Below are 21,562 nucleotides of genomic sequence, written 5' to 3'. Positions count from 1 at the left end.
AACAATGGAAACAGTGCAAACTCGAATAAATCTGTTCTTGGGAACCACAGTGACTTCTATTTATCTAGAACAGCATATTGAATATTGGTAATAATTTTAATTATGGCTCTAAGTACAATCTTCAATGTCAATTTAGTCCGAATGCAATCATACAGGCTAACCCTTTAATCATCTTTTGCTTCATTTTAAATCACTGACATTGACATTGGAGTCCTCAGGGAGTTGCACTTCGAGAGTTGGATGGTATCTGTAACACAACTTGGCAGTTCAATTGGGCAATTTTTATGAACTTCCTAATGCGATGATCCAACATTTATTGGAATATATGTCGGATACGTTACTAAAGTTGCAGCACTCCCATTCACAACTAGTATTATTGCAGAAAAAGCTATATCAAACAACCTATAGATATCGAGAAAAAGAAAGGACGGATGGAAAAACCGAATCTCAGGTAGCTCCTGGGGATATAGCAGGGGAAGTTTTTATACCTATGGCGAGAGTCATAGTAACAGTTTGGCTTGCGAGTCTATCAGCCGAGAACTAGAGAATTTCAGGATCATGGCAAAGAATCATGCATCCCATGACTAGTCAGAATGACTACAGCGGCTATATGCAGGAACCAACACTGGTCTATGGCCATCCCTCCATTTCGATTGCAAATGGAATACAGAAATTTGATTAGTAATCATATTAGAATGAATAGCTCTTACATGCTTTCGGTATTATTTACAACCCTAAACCAAGTTTATTGATAGTAAAGAATTTCAAAGTAGTCACTACAGAGAAACTTTCCCGAATTTCATCATAGTATTCACCATATCAACTTCTTGAGCCTCTCTTTCTAGGAGGCATAGGCAACCCAAGATCCTTACTCAACTCTTCATCTGGTTGCAGGCTACCAGGAATGGCGCCAAATGCTCGCCGCGACATTTCGTAGCCAGAAGCCACGTAGTGTAAATATGCAGATGTGTCTTCCATTCTCTTCTTAAAGCTCAGTGAAGTGGACATGAAGGTGTTGGAAGGAGTTCTGGACAAATTAGCCGAAGATGCCTGATCCAACTGAGCAGCCTTCAGAAACCGTTCTGTGGCGGCCTCCCACGATAACTCATACCTTAGATCATCCGTCATCTGGGCGGGCTCTTCACTCAGTGCCTTCCGAGTGGCATCCACAAATCCTTTGCTGTCGTTATATTGCCGGCAATTTGGAAACTGCTTAAAGAAGTCATTTGATGGATGATTGGCACAGACAACCAATTTACCCATCGCCAGTGCTTCAGCTGTGGTTGTACAGACTACATCAGTGGTGCTTGGATTCAGGAACACCTTATAACTGGATGATGGAGAAGGAACTCAGTGAGATTAAACTTGACCAAGCATTTCTTTGGTTTCCAGAGCAATCAGGATTAACAGTAGATGTGAAATAGCTCCTTCCAATAGCTAGACTCAATATTCACATACCAATGACAAGATCACCTATTCACTGAAAGATAATTCAGCCATCATATTTGAAACCATTCCTTTGAAAAAATCATACTTCAACCTACTTATCGAATAGAAAAAGGGTATTACTCAAAACTAATATCTTTTATAAAAGAAAGTGACTCAGTCATCACGCATGTGTGAAAGAGAAGAAAAAAGCAGTAAAGTACAAGAAAGCATGATGGACAATCCAGTTTCCCATCACTGTCTCACATTAAAGATTTACAAGAAAATGTATTATGAGAAAAGAGTGACACTCTGTAAAAACAAACTGTGATAACATGCATGTATATTTGAAGTACAAGAAAGCATGATGGGAAATCCAGTTACCCTTCAAGGTCTAGCATTAAGGATTTACAAGGATATATGTTACTTTATAAGACCAATATTCTGCGAACTCATTATTTGATACAATGCATTCAGCATTTTGTGTAGTTTTTAGTTTCGCCAACTTTTTGGTTGATAGGGAAACTCATAAAAGAAACCTCCAATTAGGGATGTCTGACAGCTGCTTTATCTGTATCTAAAGCTGCAAAATTGTGACTACTTACTCATGGAACAAGGGATCAGCATGGTCACGCCCCGGGTTAACTCTAATTGCTAGTTCCAACTTCTCTGCAGCTTTCCTAACTTGATCAGAATCCTCTCCATTCCCATACAAGTCAATCTCAAACCCAGGCAATTCTTTCTGGTGATCACCAAGGAGTTTAAGTAGTTCCTTGTAGCCTTTGCTCCAAACCATCTTGCCAATATAGTAAGCACCTTTGCTAAAGGCTTTGCCTTCATTTTGTTGCTGCTCCATCTTTTTCTGGCCAATCTCAAGGAACTTGGGATTAACTCCATGGACATTGCAGATGATAGAATTGGGATAATCCTGAGTGGCAGCAGATAATCTGATAACCTGCCGTCCATTCCCCCAAGTGAAACCTCATTAAGTGCAGGCATTGAACAATAGCTATAGTTCCAGAATCAGCAGGTTTCCACCATAGCTCTTTCTAAACAGCTTACTTTTGATAGGAATGACCGGTGGAATTAAATAAAAAAACTAACAACAGGACACTGCTCTCTCAACTTAAAGCTAAATGCAAACCAGTAATTCTGTGACTAATACAATAACATCGAGTACATGTTTGCATATCGCTCAGGCTAGGCTACATAAATCTATTGCATTTGGCTTCTTCTTTTTCTATGTATCCCAAAACAAACACGATAGAACATCCATCCAAACATTAGATGCCCACCTAAGGAGGAAGAGGAGGAGGAGCAAACACAATGCATCCATGCTCATAAACTACTAACAGCCACTTCTATCCAGAAATTTCAGGACTGACGGACATTCAAAAACAGAGAGCAATATGAAAATTAAGGGTTGTAAATACAGCAACAGAGCATCTTCAAGTTCAAATTGATTAGTCATTTTCCATTTAACTATCAAGAATCAAATTCAGCACCAAACAGACATCATTCAAAGATTCAGACATCGACAAAAAAGAATCTGATAACATGTAGGAAGTGAACAAAGGTGTTGATCATTGCTTTAATAAGCCTAGAAAAGGCCAATAGCATCTGCAAAGTATATCTTTCTCGATTAAATGTCACCAATGCCCCTGTACCCTCAGTGAAATTTGATGGATGATCCTCTCCTTTTAGAAACCTTCCGTGCAACCCATGAGAAACTGGGTCATCCATAAATCATTTACACAAAAAGGGGAGACCCCTAAATTATTGACAGAAAGGGATCAACACTCTTTCGTCTCTTATAATTACAACGAGCACAAGCCAAGAAATAATTATTGAAATAAGCAGTTCGTCAAAGAGGGCTCTTTGAGCACTTATCAAGCAATCAAACAAGGAAACCTGCAAAATTCAATGGATTAACTTTTTCTGTAGTACATGCAATCAACGCATTGCAAATCGAACACTTCATCAAAGTATGCTTAGTAAGCGCCCTAAAGATACTCAACCCTTGAAACTTTTTAGTATGAGATTGCGCCCAGCATTTCTAAGACGAAAGAATCTCGACATGCTTCTACAAACGAGAATGCTCTTCTCTGACCCAATTCTTACCAACTCTAGGTCAGAAGACTGCATCAAAGGCCTATCATTTATTCCGAGTTCAGAAACTTTTTAGTATGAGATTGCGCCCAGCATTTCTAAATGGGCACTTCACCTTTTGCCTATTTAAACTCTCAGTATAACCGTGTGTGAGATTGCCTGATTGCATATAATCACCTTCCAGAAGTACCGTGCTGGGCAAACAAGAAATATAGGATGCACTCAATTCTTAATGTCATGAGCTTACACCCAGATAACCTAAAGAACTACCAATGGGTTTTTCATTCTAAAGCCTCCAAGGTCATCAAACCAAGCATTGCATGGGTAGTTCCATAACTGACCAATATCATACTCCATTAAAAATGTAAACCATCAAGAGTTAGCTTCTGTGTAAGACTAGGTATAGAGATGCAATCATTGTTACTACAGTAACCATTTCTCTCAACAAAAAATGAAAGGAAAAAGCATGAGGACAATACCTTATGACAGTATATGTTGACAACCCAGCTATTTATGTGTTTAAGAAGAAATGCTTGCATACGACCATTCTTCTCTCTCTTCACATATTCCAAGTAATTTGTGTGAATAACTCCAATAACAAGGCGGAACTTAGTTTTCCATCTTTTCCCATGATGATACCATGTTAGGTGCTCTGGTTCCTCCAGGACAGCAATATCGGCCTCTTCATCGGAGATGAGCTCTGCAATATCTCCAACAGGAAGAATGCTCCTTTTATCGCTGGAAAACTGCAGTGTAATTGATACCGTGCATTTACATTTATCCTTGAGATAGTTGCAGATGATATTTTCTTACGTATAGAAGAAATTTTCAGTAACCAAATGCCAGACATGACCAGCTTTCCACGGTATGCCAACGCAATTACATGTGGAAGAGCCAATGGACTATCCGTCACATGAATATGTTACAGCTCACGTGATCCTAGATTATACCTATGCTGAAGAAATGAATACCAGATTTTTATCTACAGAGGAAAAAGTAAGCGTACAATTAGTAGAATAATCATGCCATAGACCATTAAGTGGTCAAAAATAACTGGTAAAAGATGCATCCATCTACAACTGGCCAAGAATGGCAATTCTCAACAATCTCACTACAGTAGCAAGAATGGCAATTCTCAATGATCTTGCTACTGTCGTAAGATTATGCTCTCTTCCAGAAGAGGAAGAGTTGAAGATTGATCATTCAGTGGTACGAGTTTTGAATTTAACTGTTCTTCTGACTGTAGATGCAGCTACTATTTGCCTTCTCAAAACAAAATAGTTTAACACAACAATTAGCACGTCTAATTTAGAATTCATGAGTACCTTTCCAGGATAAAACCGTATGCTGAAAGCAGATTTAAAACTCGTTCTTTCTTCAAGCCACTGACGGACATACGTTTCCTGTTCTGAAGGAGACTTGAACGTGATGTTACCAGGATATACCAATCCTTGATCATTTGTTGATAACCAAGGGATCACCAAAGTGATATTTCTCCCTCCATCTTTTGAGAGATATGCAGCACGGAAAAGAGGGTTGACTGCTGTGCCAGTCATCCATGGTAGGCTCGCAGTCGTGAATATTGCAATATGTTGTTTTCTATCCATTGTTTTCAATCACAGGCTAACTCTTTAACAAAGAGTTAGAATTGCCATACACCTGTCACCTACAGCAATAGTACAAATAAATATCTTCACTCGCATGAACGATGAGGAACTTGCATATCTGAGATAAATGGTTGAAGAAAACATTAGAGAAAAGTCAATAATGCTATAAAAGTGCCAGTCTCTCAATTTCATATTTAATGAACATGCCCTTTCTGTGTTCTAGTATTTTTCAACTGCTTCTTTTTCTCACTTACATGGTTCAAATGTAGGGAAACTAATCCTGCTACAAGTCATCAACGAAACAAATTTAACTAATGGCTCCCCAGATCAACTTAAGTCTTTCTTAGATAAAAACCAACTACTGAAGCTCTTAAATACGGACAATCTCATCTTAATCTCTTTTCCATTGAAAGCAAACAAATAGTAATCCATAGTGCTCATGACCTAGAACATGAATGAGCTTATTCTGAGTTTACTGTCAAAGATATACACGAGCAAAGAAACCACAGCAACCTAAACAAAGAAACATCTAAGATACTTCTCTTTTGCATAATCTTAAACCAAGAAAGTTTAAAGCTTTAATCACCCTTAAATCTACTGTCTCCCATAAGGCTAAGAGAGGACAATTTCATCCATCTAAAACAACATTAGAAAGCACACAAGCAAACTCAACAGCATGATTCCATTTGCTAATTCTAGTCTACCTTCCAAAGGAAGCTTATTTAAAACTGCTCAACCGCAAAATGGGAATTGTTCCGTCCTAATTCTCAACTGCTGCGGATACCTCGAGCGACAAACTGAGTTCGCTCATCCTGCGAATCTCCCCATCTAGCGTCTACAACATTTTATCTATCCCCCGTCGGGTGATGAAGGGAAACTATCTAAAATTGAACTTTAAAGAATCTCTCGCATGTCCTGCATGGTAAGAAAACGAGCACGCCATGTCTAGAATCCTCAGGCCCGAAGCAAACAGATTACATGCACGCAACAATCGCAGAGCAACAAGAACGCGACCAGCGCGCATGGACACGCGAACGCGATACATACCGCCTCGCGGATATCGTCGCATCGACAGCTCGACGAGGAAGAAGCGGACACGAAACCTAACACGGAAGCTCCACGAAACCGCGAAGAAATGCACGCGAGGGCGAGGAAGCAATGGCGAGATCAGGCGTCGAGTTCAGCAAGAAATCGGAAGATGCCTTTACCTTCGATCGGAACGTCGGATTGCGCCGCAAGAATCGGGATGCGAGGATTGGCGTGAAGTTCACGGGGAGATAGAGAGAGAGGGGAAGTTGGAGAGAGATGAGGAGGAGAAAATGTTGGCGGTTTGATGCATTGCGGAGTACGTTGAATACACACAGTCGTTGAAAATTCTCCTCCTACTCCTGCCGTTGCAGCCTGGATTCGGTGGGCGACGATTGGTAGATTCGATCGTCGTACGACGGCGCGGCGTCGTTTGGTTAGCTTAGCGAGGGACGGGACAGCCGCTGGATTCGCTGGATCGAAAGCCGACGCTTCCGTGTCCGGGTCCCCGCCAGCGAGGGCGATCAGGTGAGGAGCCACCCAAGAAAGCGGCACGTGAAACATTTTTTGCCTTACCAACCAGCAATTTTTTTCGTCGTTGCGTTTGACCTTCTTCAACTAGATTTGCTAATTTTGGCTTTCCATCAAAACACAATAATATGGGAGGGAACCCCTGACGAGTGGCGGCGCCTATCAGCTCACTACCTCTTACCGCACGAGGCAGCCCCATCCTTTAAGAACAGGGCATTAGGGGTCACCCTCCCCTAGAGGGTTCTCCCCTCTATCCAAAAAAATTAATAATAATAAATAAATAAATAAATAAAGAGGTCTATTGCAAATTGTAGTTGTTCTCACTCATCCCAAACATAAATAGCTACTATATTAGCCTATCTGACGATAGCCGAGATCGAAGTCTCAACATGATGTCTACCTTCGCTACCGTGAAGTTTCCTAATTCCTCTATCTTTTTTTATCTTAGGAAAAATGGGTGACGTTGTGGGGTCTCCTACCTCTAGGCAAATCTCTTTTCTATTTTTTCCCTATAAGCCTTTTAAGGATTTGTTCAGGTCCTATATTTATATTATTAAAGGCAATTAGGGGTGAGCATAGTTTCAAAGTGGAACCTAAAACCAAAGAATCAAACTAGTGGGAACCTATCTTGTTATGCAGGATAAGTTCTAAATTTCTCAATTCCATGGGTAATAAGTTTTTATGTTTTCTTTAATCTATATCTTTGTGTGATCATACGGTATTCTAGGGTATTCAATTATGAATGTATAATCTGGAATTGTTGGTCTAAATTTTCATTTTTTGACTTAAATTTTTATTTTGTTATTATTTCATGTTCTTTATATGTATAAATACAAGTAGTGGTCAATGGAATGTAATAACAAGTTATGGTGATTTATTACAATCATTCAGTTAATAATATAAGTGAAACTTGAGTAAATCTTATAACTGTGACAAGATAGGTCTAATGTATGTAGGGTAGGTTTAGGTATCAAAGAATGAGAAACCTATTACAATATGTAGATTATAGATTCCAAGTGGAACCAATACAAAACTTAGAATTGCTAACCCTAATGATAATATCTATTTCCATATATCAATCTCCAATTATAGTATGCGCGACGTGTGGAAAAGTTAAAAAGATACAAAATTCCCGTGCATGAAATCAATAAGATGAAAAGAAATTAGAGTTCCATGGCATTTCTTTTTGCCATCTTATATTTCCACTTCTACAACTTGCTTCTCCATATTTTGATTATGGTTAATTCCATGAAAAACTCTAAATTATTCCTACTATGACATAAATACCCTCAACTTTTTTTTATGTCTCTAAAACTCTAAATTTGCCCCTCATGACACAAATACCCCAAATTTTTTGTGTAAAAAAAGAGAGTTGAATATACCTTGAATAAAACTGAAATAGATAGTATATATATCACACAAGTATAAGTCTAGGTTTTTTAGTAACAAAAAAAAAAAAAAAAAGTTTAGGGTTATTTATGCCACAATGATAATTTTAGGGTTTATGGTAACACAATTTTTTTTTTTTTTTTTGTATATTTATATCACGATGGGTATAGTTTGAAACTTTTGTGATATTTGCCATTTCTATTACGTAGTTATTTGATTTGAGAAGTTCACACGATTGCTGGATACTAATTTTTTTTTTAATTATATACCGTTCATAAGTTTTTTTAACCTTCTTCTACTACAAGGTTCAATTGATCAACTATTTCAATATGGTGCAAATTCCCTGCACTAAGTACAAAATGCTTAAATTAATATAGTTAAGGTATTTAACTAGAGAATTGTCCGTCATTAACAGATGTTACTCTTTATTTCACACTATCATCCATGGTCTCTAGAATATTAATCCTTACGTAGGATCTTATAACATTTTCCAAGAGTAGTTATTTGATTTATTAGTGTGTTCTTTCATCTAGACATATGTCAAAAAATTTCTCAATAATGTACATCTTTTTATTTGAGTATGAACTTTTAAACTTAGCACTTCTACCAATAGGCATAGAAACCCTTCATTTCTTTTAGATAAGCTTTCATAAATTAGTCACCATACCACACGGTATGGGAACCATAACCGAATTACATATTATGGGGAGATACATTGCAAGTGCCCTATTACAAAGCACATTATAATGAAGGCTTGATATTATTAAATTTCAATTTTTAGGCACAAAAAAGATCACTATTATTATGATCATTTTCAATTTGTTTTTCCAGAGACACAAGATTATGTACTCATTACCGTCGCAACAATTTCACACTATCACACGAAAGAAGAACAGCAAAAGGCAGAAAAAAATACAACAACTGCAAGGGCTAATTCCTAAAAATCGAAAAGCGCGAGGAGTGATGTGAAAAAAGGAAAAAAAAAAGAAAAAAAAAAAGCTGAGAACCCAACTTTCGAGTTTAATTTAAATACCGGGGGCCCCCCTCAGCCTGGCGAAAGCAGAGAGAGAGAGAGCGTAGACTGGTAGTTTCGGAAATCCGAGACAGCTCGAAGCTCGTGAATCGTCTCCAACACGTCAACTCCCGAAAGCCATCGATCGCGCGATTGCGAGCTCCTCCGCAGTCGATTCCGTTCGCCCGGCGTCCGTAGCGTCGACAGGTGAAGTCCCGCTCCGCGACATTCTCTGGGCGATTCGCGCTTGCCAATCGCTCGGTTCTCTTTCGGCGCTCGTGAACGTTTGAATCCGGACGAAATCCGTAGTTCGTAGAACGTGCGTACGAGGATTCCTGGCCTCGCCTCCATCCCGGAGATGCTATTTCACGCCGTGTTCCTAGGTTAGCTGGGCATACCGAAATGGTAAAGTGCATGCATCTTCGAAAGCGAGGACTTTAGTTTGCAATGCCGACTAGCTTTTGTTCTGCAGTGATCTGCAGTGACGGATGCGTTCCGTCGCTTTACTAGTGTTGTAGGAGCGGACGTAACCGGAGAATTGAAGTAAACTTACCTATGTCTGAACCAGTGTCGTTGTTTTCTCCTCTTTCTGAAGTTGGAAGAAGCCTCCCCGGGTCAAACATTCTGTTGAGAATGCATTACCTCTCTAGGGTGGCGGGAAAATTGGGATTAGAATCATATGACATGACTGATTCATCATTTAGTGTGCCGGTCGGGCATTGCTCTTGTTCTATTTGGAATGGGGAGTGCATATTCCCTCGTGTTTCTCCCTCTGAGTCCATTATACTTGTGTTGAGATCCTCATATACAGAGATCCCCGTTGATATTTCACCGGTTATCTAAATATCTGAGTGGTGAATACTGGAGTGTGGGTGGCCGATACTGTGTTGTTAACCATAGTGGAATGTAGCTCCTGTCCTGTATCTGATTGAATGGCTTACTCTTCTATCGGATCGTTAACCTAGCTAGGCTAATTGTGATAGTTATACAACTCATGACATCTTTCTGCAAGACTGCACTCTTGACCTCGGATCGATAGTTTCTTATGGTAAGGCCAGCCAAGAAGCTTATGCTAGGGTTCATGATAGGGTTGAGCAAAGGGAAAAAAGACCGATCCCAAAAAGAAAATGGGTCTAGGCATGTCTGGAGGTTCCGGTCTTAAGCCTGGAAGATAGAGATTTAGGAATATTCTGCCAGTTTGAGTTGATCTGAAGAAGGGTCTTCCTTTTTTGGCCAAACTTCACTTGCTGTGCTCAGCTGTTGGAGATGAGAATTGTTATTCAACACCAGAGTTGAGTAATAGCTAAGAAACTTAAAAGCTTAGTGCACTAATGGTAACTTCTTTATTTCGGATCAGTGGCCATTGCAGTAATTCTGCTTTTCGGTCCAGAACTTTTGTAATTTGCTAGAGAGGCAGGGAGAGTAGGATTAAACTTTGCTTGTATTAAGGTTGTTCTCAATGCATATTAGAAACTTTTCAAGGAACTTCATAAAGCCAATTCATTAATTAATATTGTCAGCATTCTTGAGTTATTTTATTGACCTTCAACTGGTAGAGAAATATTTATTAACTACCTTTAACCACACTGCTTCAAGTGACTTATGCTATAATTTGAATTTGTATTCTTTTGGCTTTTCTAGTTCAAGAAAATGTTGATGGGTCATACTGATGGTCTGTCGGAGCGCAGCACATCGAAGGACCAGCTGCTCCCTGATCCTGAATCTGAAATAGACAATGATGAAGCATCATATTCTTCTGAGGAGATACTTTTTACGGCCTCATTTGAGGAGCTTGCAATGAATCACCTCAAGTATGATACCATCATATGGCTGTCTATATCCCTGCTTCTTGTTCTAGCATGGGGAGTTGGCATCTTTATGTTGATATATCTTCCCTATAGAAGACATGTGATTCGAAATGATATTCGCTCACGAAAGTTATATGTCACACCTACTAGAATTGTTTACAAGGTCTGTTACCTTTTTGTTCATATATATGTTTACGAAAGGGAAAAAAAGGCATCTAGGCAATTCTAAATTTTCTTCTTTTTGAAGGTTTCGAGGCCATCATTCATACCCTTCTGGCGTCCCGCGGTAATTGAGAAGAATGTACCTCTTTCCTTGGTAATTGATATAATAATTGAGCAAGGTAATCATGCTTGCCTTATTGGAAGCTCACTCATATGATCTTTTCTATAATGTCAGCTGCTGTACTTTTCCTCTCTGGCCTAAGATGCTTAGCATACTGAACTTAAATGTCATGTCCTGATGGCTGTAGTGTATTATGCATACTTAAAATTGGTAGTTTTCTGAGCGAAGGACACAACATATCATTGCACTAATCTAATTCTTGACTTTTTGAATTAATAGTGTGTATATTTATTTTTCTAGGTTGGCTGCAGTCTATCTACGGAATTCATACCTTCAGAGTTGAAAGCGTGGCGCGTGGAAAAGCTGCACCAGTAGATGAGCTGCAGGTTCAGGGGGTTTCAAACCCTGGTTTACTGAGGAAGGTTGTCAATTATTTACAGCTCTTTCTTTCTTCATCTTTTAATATTCAGGAACATCTGTAATTCCATCTTTCAATCTCAAACTATTTTTTGTCAGTCATTGGACAACATGGAAGAGATTATGTATATACAGTCCTTACATGTCTTGCAGGTTATCATCACAGAAGCTTCCAAAGTCATACAAGATGCTGGCAGAAGTTGGAAGCCTTCTCCCTTTGTTGTCGAAGGAGGCAGTACGGTGACATCAATGACTGACGGATCAACTTTTCTGAAGTTGCCATCCCAAAGTTGGAAGGTACTTTGTAACCATGTTCTACAAGCTACATCCTTTTCTTGTTAAGAAAGACATGGCTAGGAAAGCATAGTATACTTCTGTAATAGCAGCAACCAGTGGAAGAAGATGATCACATGCTGTGAGCCTGCCTATTACTTGTTAGCAGAAGTTAACAGCAATGAGAGATCTTTGTTAAAAATCAAGAACAACAGGCAGGCTTATTTTCATATTAGTTGACTCTTTGGTGGAAGCTTTTTCAGAAACTGTAGGTTCTTTCTCAATGCACAATTGCCAACTTTTATATTCACTGTAGAAACAAGCATACTTTGCAAACATCAATGACAGTAAGTCAGCTACTGTGACTGGGGTTTGCCTAGTGATTGTAGGCTACTGCAATAGCAGGAGTCAAGGATTCTATTCATCACTAACCTGCAATTTCATAACCGAAGGATAAGGTCTCTATGTAAAGCACGACTAATGTTTTGACTAGACTATATTCTAATGATTTCTTGGGTCTGTCAGTCATGGGGCTTCTGCTGCTAATGAAGTCCACATATTCTTACAGCAGAAACATAGTTCAAGCCTCTGGTTTTTTGAGGAAACATTGGAAGAAGATAATCAAAATGCAGTTTCTGCTGTTGGTCCTATTTCTATGCAGCTGACTTTATACGTTTGAGCTCATTTCTAATGATGATCTTCTCATCAATTTTAAGATGCAGATGACTGGTTCCCCAGGCTATCCTTCGATTGAGCATAGGGGCGTAGTGCCTGGTGAACTGCTGCTAAATAAACTTGAAGAAGTCAATAAGTCAGTGAAGGTATGGAGTTGCATTCTGTAAAGTTCACGTTTTAGAAGGCTTACGCAAGTCTTTTAACCGGAGAAATAAAAGGGCCTCCGTCATTAACTGCTAAAGGATTTCAAGAATTTTGAAATTTAATTGGGAAAATATATCCATTTGGGAGCTCATCTGTTTTTTCTCTTTAGAGAAATTAGCTCCATCAGATCTTTTGCTTTTTTCTTATTTAAATTATTTGTGTTTCTAATGTTCCCACCAGAAAATTGAATCACTCGTTGAGAAGTCTCAAGGGATCCCGCACAACGACTGAGAGGAAGCCAGGCAATCTTGGCCGTCCTCTACTTTTCCAGAGCCAGTGCTCTGCCGTTGTCTGCATCAGGCAAAGCGACATAGAGAAGGGGTTGCCAATGCCACAGTTTTGCCGTCCTCCCATTCGATGTTGTTTTATCCACACAATCACAAATCAGCTTCAGGTCTATCAGTTGATTGATTGCCTTTTTTAGGTTTGCTTTTTGCTGTATAGAATTTAGATTTAGAATCTCAAGAGAACTTGCAAAGGGAGGTTTCTACTTTTCCTCAGGAGGCTCCTGCCTATTTGGGAATTTTGAGTTGTAAATAATACACCGATGACTTTTGTTTTTTCATCCGACAACACCGACGGGTGTCGCTTCTGATTCCTTTCATGGTGGAGCATTGTTACTCGTTGATTGTGGTGTGTACACATGCGAAATTGTTGTTCTCTTCGCAACTAGATTGTGATTGTTATGATATTTACGCCCTCCCGGTTTAGTTAATAGGGGTTGATGACATCTGGGTTCAATGCCAAAAGATGACATTGGCAACAAAAGCAACCAAGTAGCATCGATCACCCTTAAATATAGAAAAAGGCAAGTATCAGGGGAAAGGGTGCAATCCTCATGGACTGAAAGACAGGCAATCATTAGATCTTTTGGTTACGGTTTTCTGTCTCATCACACGCATGGCCTACACCTAACTTTCAAGAACAGCATTTGGAAATACCAGGAATTGTTCATAAGGGCGCGAAGATTCAGCGAATGCTCGGAAGGCGAAGCAGAAGTCTTTCGTGCGTACGATCACAATAGAAAAGCCACCGTGCGTACGACGTCGCTGCGCCGTTTCCACTAGACTCACGTGGGTCCCCGTGGGACCAACTCGAACCTGGACGTCCTGGCGAAAGTTGCAGACGACGCGACAACAATAGAAGCTTCCCTCCACTCCATCATCGAAGATCCTCCCTCCTCGAATTGTGTCCATCCGCCATAAAGGAATCCGTCGTCTCCCCACGTTTCGTCACCTGCATTTGCTCGTGTTCCTTGCTCAGCCACAGCACAAGCAAATCCAAGAAGAAGAAGAAGAAGAAGAAGAAGAAGAAGAAGAAGAATAAGGCGAGGAAGAAGATGACCAGGAAGCGAATCTTGGTTGTCGGCGGCACCGGCTACTTGGGCCAGCACCTCTTGCGGGGGTATTCGGGGGCTCCGGATTCTCCGTACGACCTCGCGTTCACGTACCGCTCCAATCTCCCCCGGGATCTGCTCGATGCCTTTCCTGGTTCTCTGGCCTTTCACGTTGATCTGCAGACTGGTGGAGGACTCGATGCCGTTTCCCAGGCGTTCGGTCAGGTTTTGTTGCTGTCGTCACTTCGAAGTTTTGTTCAATCTGAAGCATTTTAGTTCATGGTCTTCGACGTTTAGCTGTAGCTGAATAATGTTCACGGAGCAGTTCGCTTGTCCTGTTTGCTTGCCAAATGCTCGAGTCGAGCTCGCTGCGGGAATGGAAAAAGCCTTGCTGTAGTGGGTCTTGAGGATTAAGTATAATGGGCTTCAAACTTACGAGAGGGGAACGTGCTGAATTAAACTGGAGTTTTATGCTGTCAAACTTTTGCTTTGGAAATGCGATTCTTTGTTGCAAAGAAGAAAAGCATTGCTTTGACTATCTGATGCTAGGCCGTGATGTGTTGAAGCTTAGTCAGGCAGCATATTTGTGGGCAAAAATTGGATCCGGGCTGATTCACATTGAAGTTTTTTTCGCACCTCCAGCCGTGATTGTTGCACGTTTCTTCTTTTTATTTGGAGATGTTTTTGCCACTCGGTGACTAGCTTTATAAACATTGTGCTGCTAGTTTTGGAGCTTTAATTGATTGTTTGATTGATGCCTCATAATCGCAATGGTTTGGATCTTCCTAGATTGTGTCCCATTATATTAGTTTCCACACAAAACATGATCTGGGTTTATTCTCTCTGAAGAGAAGTTATTATGTCTGAATGGCAGCCTGATGTGGTTGTTAACTGTGCTGCACTCTCTGTACCTCGTGCCTGCGAAGCAGATCCAGCAGCCGCTATGTCTATTAACGTGCCTTCTACTCTTTTAGAATGGCTGTCGACTTTTAAGGAGGCTAACACTCTGCTTATACATCTATCAACTGATCAAGGTAAATTACTTAGTCTTAACCGTGGTTTTCTTATTTCAGTGTTCATTCTCAACTTCCATCATTGGCAACTAGTTGGCCCTTAAGGTTTCTGATTTTCTGGTATGGAGATCATTTTAGCAAACATGCAAGTTTTGTGGGATTCTGCTTATATTGAATGTACTCTTCGTGTCAAATCTTGCCGAAACTGATATCCTCGGATTTGATGCGTTTGAATTCAGTTTATGAAGGGGTGAAATCCTTCTACAAGGAAGAGGACGAAACTAGTCCCGTGAATGTTTATGGAAAGTCTAAAGTGGCAGCAGAGCAGTTCATCAGCAAGAACTGGTCAAACTTTGCTATCTTGAGGAGCAGCATCATCTTTGGCCCTCAGACTATTTCACCTGTTGCAAAGTCCCTTCCCATTCAGGTAAAGTCTGATGGACACTAGAGGCAGTTGAACATCACATTGAGTGATATTAGATTATTTCTTCCACATTGGCACACGCATGTCTCTATTTCCATATAATCTTAGATGAATTCCTATACCTCGGGGATGCTTTTTTACTTTTGGCCATGGGAGGGCACCTCTGTATGATATGTCAAATGTTCAAGCATGCAAACTAGAAAATCTAATAGGAGCAACAGCCAGGCAGTGAGTGCTGTAAAGGCATAATCAGAGGTCAAGAAATGGATTTTTCAGTGTCTAACTGGTACCCACCCATAATTGCTGTGCAGTGGATTGATGGCATCCTCTCTAGAGGAGATAAAGCAGAGTTCTTCCATGATGAGTTTCGCTGTCCAGTTTATGTCAAGGATGTTGTAACTGTAATACAAGCTCTGACTAGTAAATGGATATCAGGTAACAAATAATCTCTTAGCGTTTGCAGCGACCACTTTTAATCCGTCATGCTGGGTAATGTTGGTAACTGTAGATCATCGTCTGACAGTCAAATTAAACATCAGATCATACACAAAGATGTCAATAAAGGTTTCATATCCTTATGATCTAGAACGGGGCGGCTTTTATTTGTCAGTTGCTTCGCTTAACTCTGCATTTGGCAATATTCACCCACTTATTGGGGAATTGAAATTGATAAGTCATCTGCATTTTGTCTAAGGAACTGAAATTGTTGTGATGACTGTTATCACAAATACCATCTGTTCTGTCCATTTGTGTGGCTACCACAATAATTGATGATTGGTTCAGATGGCGAGCGCATGCAATTGCTACTAAATGTTGGAGGACCAGACAGAGTCTCTCGTGCTCAAATGGCGGAGACTGTGGCACATATAAGAGGATACAACACCTCTTTAATCACGCTAGTGTCTGCTTCATCAGTATGTATATTCACAAAACTCCTTTTCTATTTATTTGTGTTTACTCCTCCTCCAAAAACCCATCTGGTGGTTGATTTTGTCTCCCTTCTGCTGTTCTGCCCTCGATGGTAGTGCTTAACTTAATCCTATCTAATTTTTCTGTCAATTGTTATTATTATCGTCATTCAGATGAGAGTAGAGAAGAACTAATACTCATCTTGCACTCCGTGCATGAGATTCTTTAAATCTTAACTATAGGTGGCCTGTTTCTTCGAATTACCAACTTTTCGGATAGTTGATATGTATGATTTTCAACAGGTTGACCGGGGTGTGAGATCCCCAGCTGACATCTCCATGGATATCACTAGACTGGTTCAGACACTAAGAATTTCTCCTACTCCATTTAAAGAAGGTGTCAGAATGACGCTTGAAGCTGAAGGAAGTGGTTGATGCCCTTTTGGTGCTGAAAATGTTGCTTCTGTTTTGAAGTTAAATTGGTTTAGACTTTTTTGATGATCACGGGCCATTGAAGAGCAGAGGATCCATCAAGCGTGGGTTCTGCTAGGTTTCATTTGCTGGAAGTTCCAGTGTGTCATTTCATTCTTTTGCCTGTGTTGTATAATGACAATCCTGGAATGACTCACGTATGTCAAATAAAAATTCATCGTTCACTTGTTCAGCAGCTATGTCTAGTTGCTGGATGGTAATCAAAAACAGGGAGAGTATTTCTTCTTTGTCGCCCACATTATCTTTTTCATGCACGAGGTATATAGAAAGCTGAGGTGCAGATCAGAGATGCAACTTTTTGATGCTTTAGAGCCTTTCAGTGACGTATGATGACAGAGAAGCCATGGAGTTACAGCTACTCTTCTTGAGGTTCCAACTTGTACTAGCGAAAGAAATCTCTCATAACAAGAAGAGGAAGAGAAATGCCACTCAACTTCATGTTACTTTCTTTGCTAAGACAAATTAATAGAGCATCAAAAACCTCAACTTGTGCATTTCATGATTGATCAGCTCTCTCCTATTCTCCCTACAAAAGCATTTAGCTGCCTTCAGATTTTACTTTTGAAATCGAGATGAAACTTTGTGCAAACAAAATAGTTAACATTTCCAAACAATTAATGGGTTGTTAACTATCAATACCACTTGAAATTAGGGTTTAAAGTTAAGCTCCAAGTAAACATACACTCCATGCAGAGAATACAATTCGTCACACCTATATTAGTAATATGCATAATTTCCTGAAATTTCAAATTTACTATAATTATGATGCATACAATAACAAATTGATTTATTTTCTATTAAGATGGATCAGTATGTGTAAATTTATATCATTTTCAAGATGGTAGGGTTAAAGTATTTCTAGATTCAGATCTCTCCTGCTAAGTGTACACCATTTACTGACCAAAAAAAAAAAGTGTACACCATTTGCAAAGTGCTGTGAAATGAAGATTTGACGACCCTTCGAATGATAAGGAGCAAATCTACATTATTGGGCCGTCAGTGGAGGCCCATGAACATCTCACTCGTCACGCTACTGTGGAAAGACCAAACAGCCCTCGCCTTCACTCGCTAAACCCGCAGATTACCACCACGTTGGAGTTCTCCGACGCAGCAGCACACCGCACGAGCAGCCCGACGAAGCTCGACTTCTCCGATTTCTCAGGTAATTCCGACCAATCTCTCCTCTTCGATCCTCAGATCTTCGTTGTCGACCGTCCTTCGGAATGCGGCCTTAGCTACTGATTAGCGAGCGATGCGTTTACAGTCGAAGAATCGATAAATTGAGAGTCTTAGGTTTTGTGGTTGTGTGCTACTCCGCTGATTTTGGTTTCCGTTTCGATCGATTCGTTGGTGAGCTAGAGCAGAGAGAGGAAGCAGCTTAAGAGGTCGGCAATGGGCGGAGCAGATCACGGGCACGGGCACGGGGAGGTCCACGGGGATTTCAGGGCCAAGGTATGGAGCATGAGCGGAGGGCCGTACTGCCGGCCCAAGCACTGGAAGCGCAACACCGCCATCGCCATGTTCGGCGTCTTCCTCGTCTGCATCCCAATCGCCATGACGTCCGCCAAGCTCGAGGTCGCGCTCTAATCCCGTCTCGAATTATTTTGGAGATTCGTTTTTTTTTAGCGGCTTATTTGTCGATGTTGCCTGTTTCTTTGTCTGGAGAGAAAGATTCGTGGTGTTTTGTGTTGGGAAGAGTGATCTGAATTTGGGTTCTGGTGCTTTGGCATAAGTTTGCGGATGAGTAATATCGGTCGGTGCAAGATTGATTGGAAGTGCTCTTGTGAGGATATTTAGGCAAGATGAATGCACTAGTAATCTCTCAGTCGAAGGGCGCACATGGCAAAGTTCATAGCTACTAATTCACTTGTGAAATGTAAATCTAGTGTCCTCATTTTCTTTTTGTATTTAGGGTTTGAAGTGTGTGTGAAATCTTAAGTGGTGAAATTTCTTCATGTTTGGAAGAGAGCAATGTCGCTGAAAGGTGCCTTCTATGCTTGTGAGTGGGATTTCTGCAGAAGTTAAATGCCAGTTCTGTCTTTGAAGTCTACGTCCCACGCATTATAACTAAAGTCCCACTTAGCCATAGTTATTTGTTCCTAGAAAGATACTCATAATTATACTTGTGTCTCTTCAACAGTCCTAAGCCAATTTGTGGGCTAATCCTTGTCAAAGAACTAGAGGAACATTTAATGGAAGTGGTGGTTTTGATTGCAGTCTTAGAATCAAGGGTCATGTTCAGAACTTGAAGGCCAAAAGTGTTGCTAGCCAAGATCTTTTGGTCAAACAGTTAGAGAAGATACTGCACTTTGCTGTGCAATCATAAGATAAACACTAACCCTTATTATAGTAAAGTACTTCAATTGTTAACATGCTACTGGTATAACAAAGGAAGCTGCACCTGAGAGTTTTCCAAGGCTGTTTGCTTTTCGTTGGAATGTCGTTGTCTTGATTAATTGGAAGCAAACAAACAAGATTGGTTGCCTATATACACTTTCATGTCATATAGTTAGAAAAGAAGTGTTGTGAAATGCAAGGAAATAGGGTGGAATGCTAATGAGTATCCATAATCCCATCCTTCAGACTGACAAGAGTTTGGAATATTCGTACCTACAGAAAACTAATAGCAATGGATGACTTTTTGCTGTCTTAATGAATAGTCTCCTGTTGCATTTGAAAATCCTGTTCTAATAATCTTTTCATTGTTCATCTGAGATTTTCCCTTCATGTAGTTCCTGCCTGTACACATTTTTGTGAATAAACTCAAATATACATACGCGGTGGGTCATTGTTGTGCATCTTCATCGTCAACAGCCTTCTCTATATAAATTCCAGCTGGAACTAGATGTTATTCTATTTGTTGCATTTGCATCACTAGCTTAATGAGACATTTAGACCAAATGACCTCTAGCTCGAGAAAATTCTGCTGTCTGGTTTCCCGACTAGTGGTTGACAGAATTCCGCTTTCTTGCAGCAACGGCCTCATCAGCCTGTTCGCCCCATTCCTTCACAACTCTGGTGCAAGAACTTTGGTAACAAGGAGTACTGAAGAAGTGTGTGATGACAAATAACTGAAGTGCTAAGTCCCACAGCAGATTGAAGTGGCTTTGAAACATCCAGTCGAGATTTTGGATCACATGTATCCGAACTGATGACAGTTGCCTTTTTTATCTTTTGCATGTCATTCAGCAGCCAATAAGCAGCGGATGATAATCCGATTTGCTTCTATAAAGACATGTCTGAAGCTACTTTTTCCAGCTAAACAACTAGTATCATTCTATATAAGCTTTTGTGCCATTCAATGTTGCAATGCAACGATAGCAATGAGAAGACAAAAACGGCATTTTCATGATGATGAAATTAGTCTTGTATATGTAGCAGATCGGGTGTGTAGATGGTTGTGCATTGTTTGTAGCTTGAGAAAGCATCTAGGAAGTTACCAACGAAAGGACTTGAGCTACTCGCGTGGGGTCTCTAATAAATTGGAAAAGAATCCGTCCTTTGAAAATTGTCAAATGCATTCCAAAGTTGGCGATTTCGTCTCGTGTGTGGACGATTCGCTAACTCTACTGTTCGCAGATGGAATATGCCAAAATCTGGTATCAGATCCTTTTCTTTAAAAGATAGAATAGGATTGTAAGAGAGACCCCACAAGGACCACATGAGGAGCAGCTGAGAAATTTCATTCCCACATGAAAACAACTCGAATGGCTGCTACGCACGACGGGTGAGTTGCCTTTTGAACCAGTTTGATGACATCGGGAGTGTCACTGGGAGGAAGCTTCATGCATCCGACAAGCCAACACCGACAATTTCCTTCTTTATTTTTCACAAAAAGAGGAGAATTCTTCCTTGGTTTTAAAACACAAATTTCCGTTTCTCCAATGGACTTTGAACTGAGTTTTTCTAGATTAATAAACTGTATTCTTATGATTTGATATGATTACAGATGGATCTTTTAAATCGATGTTGGGAGATCTACAAGAAATTGCATGTGCCGTGACCCTTGGACTAATTTTTTTTTTCCAAATTGGACGTGAAATTAAATGTTTTCAAGATGCGAGTAGAATTTAATTGGTAGCAAATTATAAGATCATCGAACCATACTCTTTTTTTTTTTTTAATAATCATGAGCATTAACCATGTAGTTAAAAAAAAACTACTTCATAATTTTATGAGCATGGAATTCAATATCGTTTAGTTTTAAAAAAGGTTTTCTATGTCAGCTATATAATTAATCCAATTCAATCAATAGATTGTAGTATTTACTTTTAAACCGAATGAAAGATATAAACGAACTTTTTAACTTTACAATAGAAGTAATGTGGATTAATCAAGTAAGTGATAGGTGGTATTATTTACTTTTAAACGGAATGAAAGATATAAACAATTTTTTTTTTTAACTTTTAACTATTTGCTTAGCTGTTAATCTATTTAAAGGAAATAATATTTTTAAAATAATTATAAATTTTAATTATTTTACGTTTAAAGTTGGGTTAATACTTTGAAAAATCACAAACCGGTACATCTATAACAAATTTACCCTAAACTATTTTTTGACCACCAAAAATCTCAAACCGATATACTTTTGATAAATTTACCAAAAGCGATACATTTGTGACAAATTTAC

General features: G+C 39.8%; 4 protein-coding genes across 15 annotated transcripts; 3 read left to right on the top strand and 1 right to left on the bottom strand.

The window, feature by feature from the left end:
* Window positions 1-647: 647 nt before the first annotated feature.
* LOC104443476 (digalactosyldiacylglycerol synthase 2, chloroplastic) lies at window positions 648-6,687 on the bottom strand. 4 transcript variants are annotated; one of them, XM_010056894.3, is made up of 5 exons: window positions 6,350-6,687; window positions 4,860-5,193; window positions 4,014-4,280; window positions 2,031-2,380; window positions 648-1,330 (listed from the first exon to the last, which is right to left on the bottom strand). In XM_010056894.3, the coding sequence occupies exons 2-5, from the start codon at window positions 5,139-5,141 to the stop codon at window positions 820-822; spliced, it is 1,410 nt and encodes a 469-aa protein (XP_010055196.2). In that variant the 5' UTR covers window positions 5,142-5,193; window positions 6,350-6,687; the 3' UTR covers window positions 648-819. The 4 variants fall into 4 exon arrangements, with proteins under 4 accessions (XP_010055196.2, XP_010055193.2, XP_010055195.2 ...); XM_010056891.3 differs by having other exon boundaries at window positions 4,860-5,200; window positions 6,350-6,686; XM_010056893.3 differs by lacking the exon at window positions 6,350-6,687 and adding an exon at window positions 6,189-6,329 and having other exon boundaries at window positions 4,860-5,200.
* Window positions 6,688-9,154: 2,467 nt separating this feature from the next.
* Window positions 9,155-13,431, top strand: LOC104443475. 4 transcript variants are annotated; one of them, XM_010056890.3, is made up of 7 exons: window positions 9,155-9,306; window positions 10,741-11,070; window positions 11,155-11,248; window positions 11,491-11,612; window positions 11,761-11,904; window positions 12,597-12,701; window positions 12,940-13,431. In XM_010056890.3, exons 2-7 carry the CDS (start codon window positions 10,750-10,752, stop codon window positions 12,988-12,990), a joined length of 837 nt encoding a protein of 278 aa, XP_010055192.2. In that variant the 5' UTR covers window positions 9,155-9,306; window positions 10,741-10,749; the 3' UTR covers window positions 12,991-13,431. The 4 variants fall into 4 exon arrangements, with proteins under 4 accessions (XP_010055192.2, XP_039168748.1, XP_039168747.1 ...); XM_039312814.1 differs by having other exon boundaries at window positions 9,155-9,482; XM_039312813.1 differs by having other exon boundaries at window positions 9,155-9,504; window positions 12,603-12,701.
* Window positions 13,432-13,826: 395 nt separating this feature from the next.
* LOC104443473 (methionine adenosyltransferase 2 subunit beta) lies at window positions 13,827-17,150 on the top strand. 5 transcript variants are annotated; one of them, XM_039312811.1, is made up of 6 exons: window positions 13,831-14,320; window positions 14,970-15,129; window positions 15,348-15,535; window positions 15,844-15,967; window positions 16,316-16,450; window positions 16,744-16,885. In XM_039312811.1, exons 1-6 carry the CDS (start codon window positions 14,099-14,101, stop codon window positions 16,746-16,748), a joined length of 834 nt encoding a protein of 277 aa, XP_039168745.1. In that variant the 5' UTR covers window positions 13,831-14,098; the 3' UTR covers window positions 16,749-16,885. The 5 variants fall into 5 exon arrangements, 3 of the variants coding, with proteins under 3 accessions (XP_039168745.1, XP_010055189.2, XP_010055191.2); XM_010056887.3 differs by having other exon boundaries at window positions 13,835-14,320; window positions 16,316-16,446; window positions 16,744-17,150; XM_010056889.3 differs by having other exon boundaries at window positions 14,090-14,315; window positions 16,316-16,446; window positions 16,744-17,150.
* A 792-nt stretch (window positions 17,151-17,942) lies between these two features.
* On the top strand, window positions 17,943-20,243 carry LOC104443472. 2 transcript variants are annotated; one of them, XM_039312043.1, is made up of 3 exons: window positions 17,943-18,094; window positions 18,292-18,507; window positions 19,907-20,243. In XM_039312043.1, exons 2-3 carry the CDS (start codon window positions 18,325-18,327, stop codon window positions 19,979-19,981), a joined length of 258 nt encoding a protein of 85 aa, XP_039167977.1. In that variant the 5' UTR covers window positions 17,943-18,094; window positions 18,292-18,324; the 3' UTR covers window positions 19,982-20,243. The 2 variants fall into 2 exon arrangements, with proteins under 2 accessions (XP_039167977.1, XP_039167978.1); XM_039312044.1 differs by having other exon boundaries at window positions 17,976-18,094; window positions 18,297-18,507.
* Window positions 20,244-21,562: the final 1,319 nt, after the last annotated feature.

The sequence above is a fragment of the Eucalyptus grandis genome, chromosome 5, assembly GCF_016545825.1.
Source record: "Eucalyptus grandis isolate ANBG69807.140 chromosome 5, ASM1654582v1, whole genome shotgun sequence".
Taxonomy (NCBI): Eukaryota; Viridiplantae; Streptophyta; class Magnoliopsida; order Myrtales; family Myrtaceae; genus Eucalyptus; species Eucalyptus grandis.
The sequence above is the reverse complement of the archived record's forward strand: the minus strand, read 5'-3'. Positions and strand labels throughout refer to the sequence as shown.

Bases quoted from the DNA above. Each gene is read 5' to 3' on its own strand.
- LOC104443475 (XM_039312812.1), top strand. The intron at 11,071-11,154 runs GTCTGTTACCTT...TTCTTTTTGAAG, and splicing joins CTACTAGAATTGTTTACAAG to GTTTCGAGGCCATCATTCAT. The intron at 11,905-12,596 runs GTACTTTGTAAC...ATCAATTTTAAG, and splicing joins TGCCATCCCAAAGTTGGAAG to ATGCAGATGACTGGTTCCCC.
- LOC104443472 (XM_039312043.1), top strand. From the start codon at position 18,325: ATGGGCGGAGCAGATCACGGGCACGGGCACGGGGAGGTCCACGGGGAT. The intron at 18,508-19,906 runs GTCGCGCTCTAA...GCTTTCTTGCAG, and splicing joins TGACGTCCGCCAAGCTCGAG to CAACGGCCTCATCAGCCTGT.
- LOC104443476 (XM_010056894.3), bottom strand. From the start codon at position 5,141: ATGGATAGAAAACAACATATTGCAATATTCACGACTGCGAGCCTACCA. The intron at 4,281-4,859 runs GTACTCATGAAT...ATTACACTGCAG, and splicing joins TACGGTTTTATCCTGGAAAG to TTTTCCAGCGATAAAAGGAG. The intron at 2,381-4,013 runs GTATTGTCCTCA...AATGGACGGCAG, and splicing joins TCAACATATACTGTCATAAG to GTTATCAGATTATCTGCTGC.
- LOC104443473 (XM_010056887.3), top strand. From the start codon at position 14,099: ATGACCAGGAAGCGAATCTTGGTTGTCGGCGGCACCGGCTACTTGGGC. The intron at 14,321-14,969 runs GTTTTGTTGCTG...TCTGAATGGCAG, and splicing joins TTTCCCAGGCGTTCGGTCAG to CCTGATGTGGTTGTTAACTG. The intron at 15,130-15,347 runs GTAAATTACTTA...GTTTGAATTCAG, and splicing joins ACATCTATCAACTGATCAAG to TTTATGAAGGGGTGAAATCC.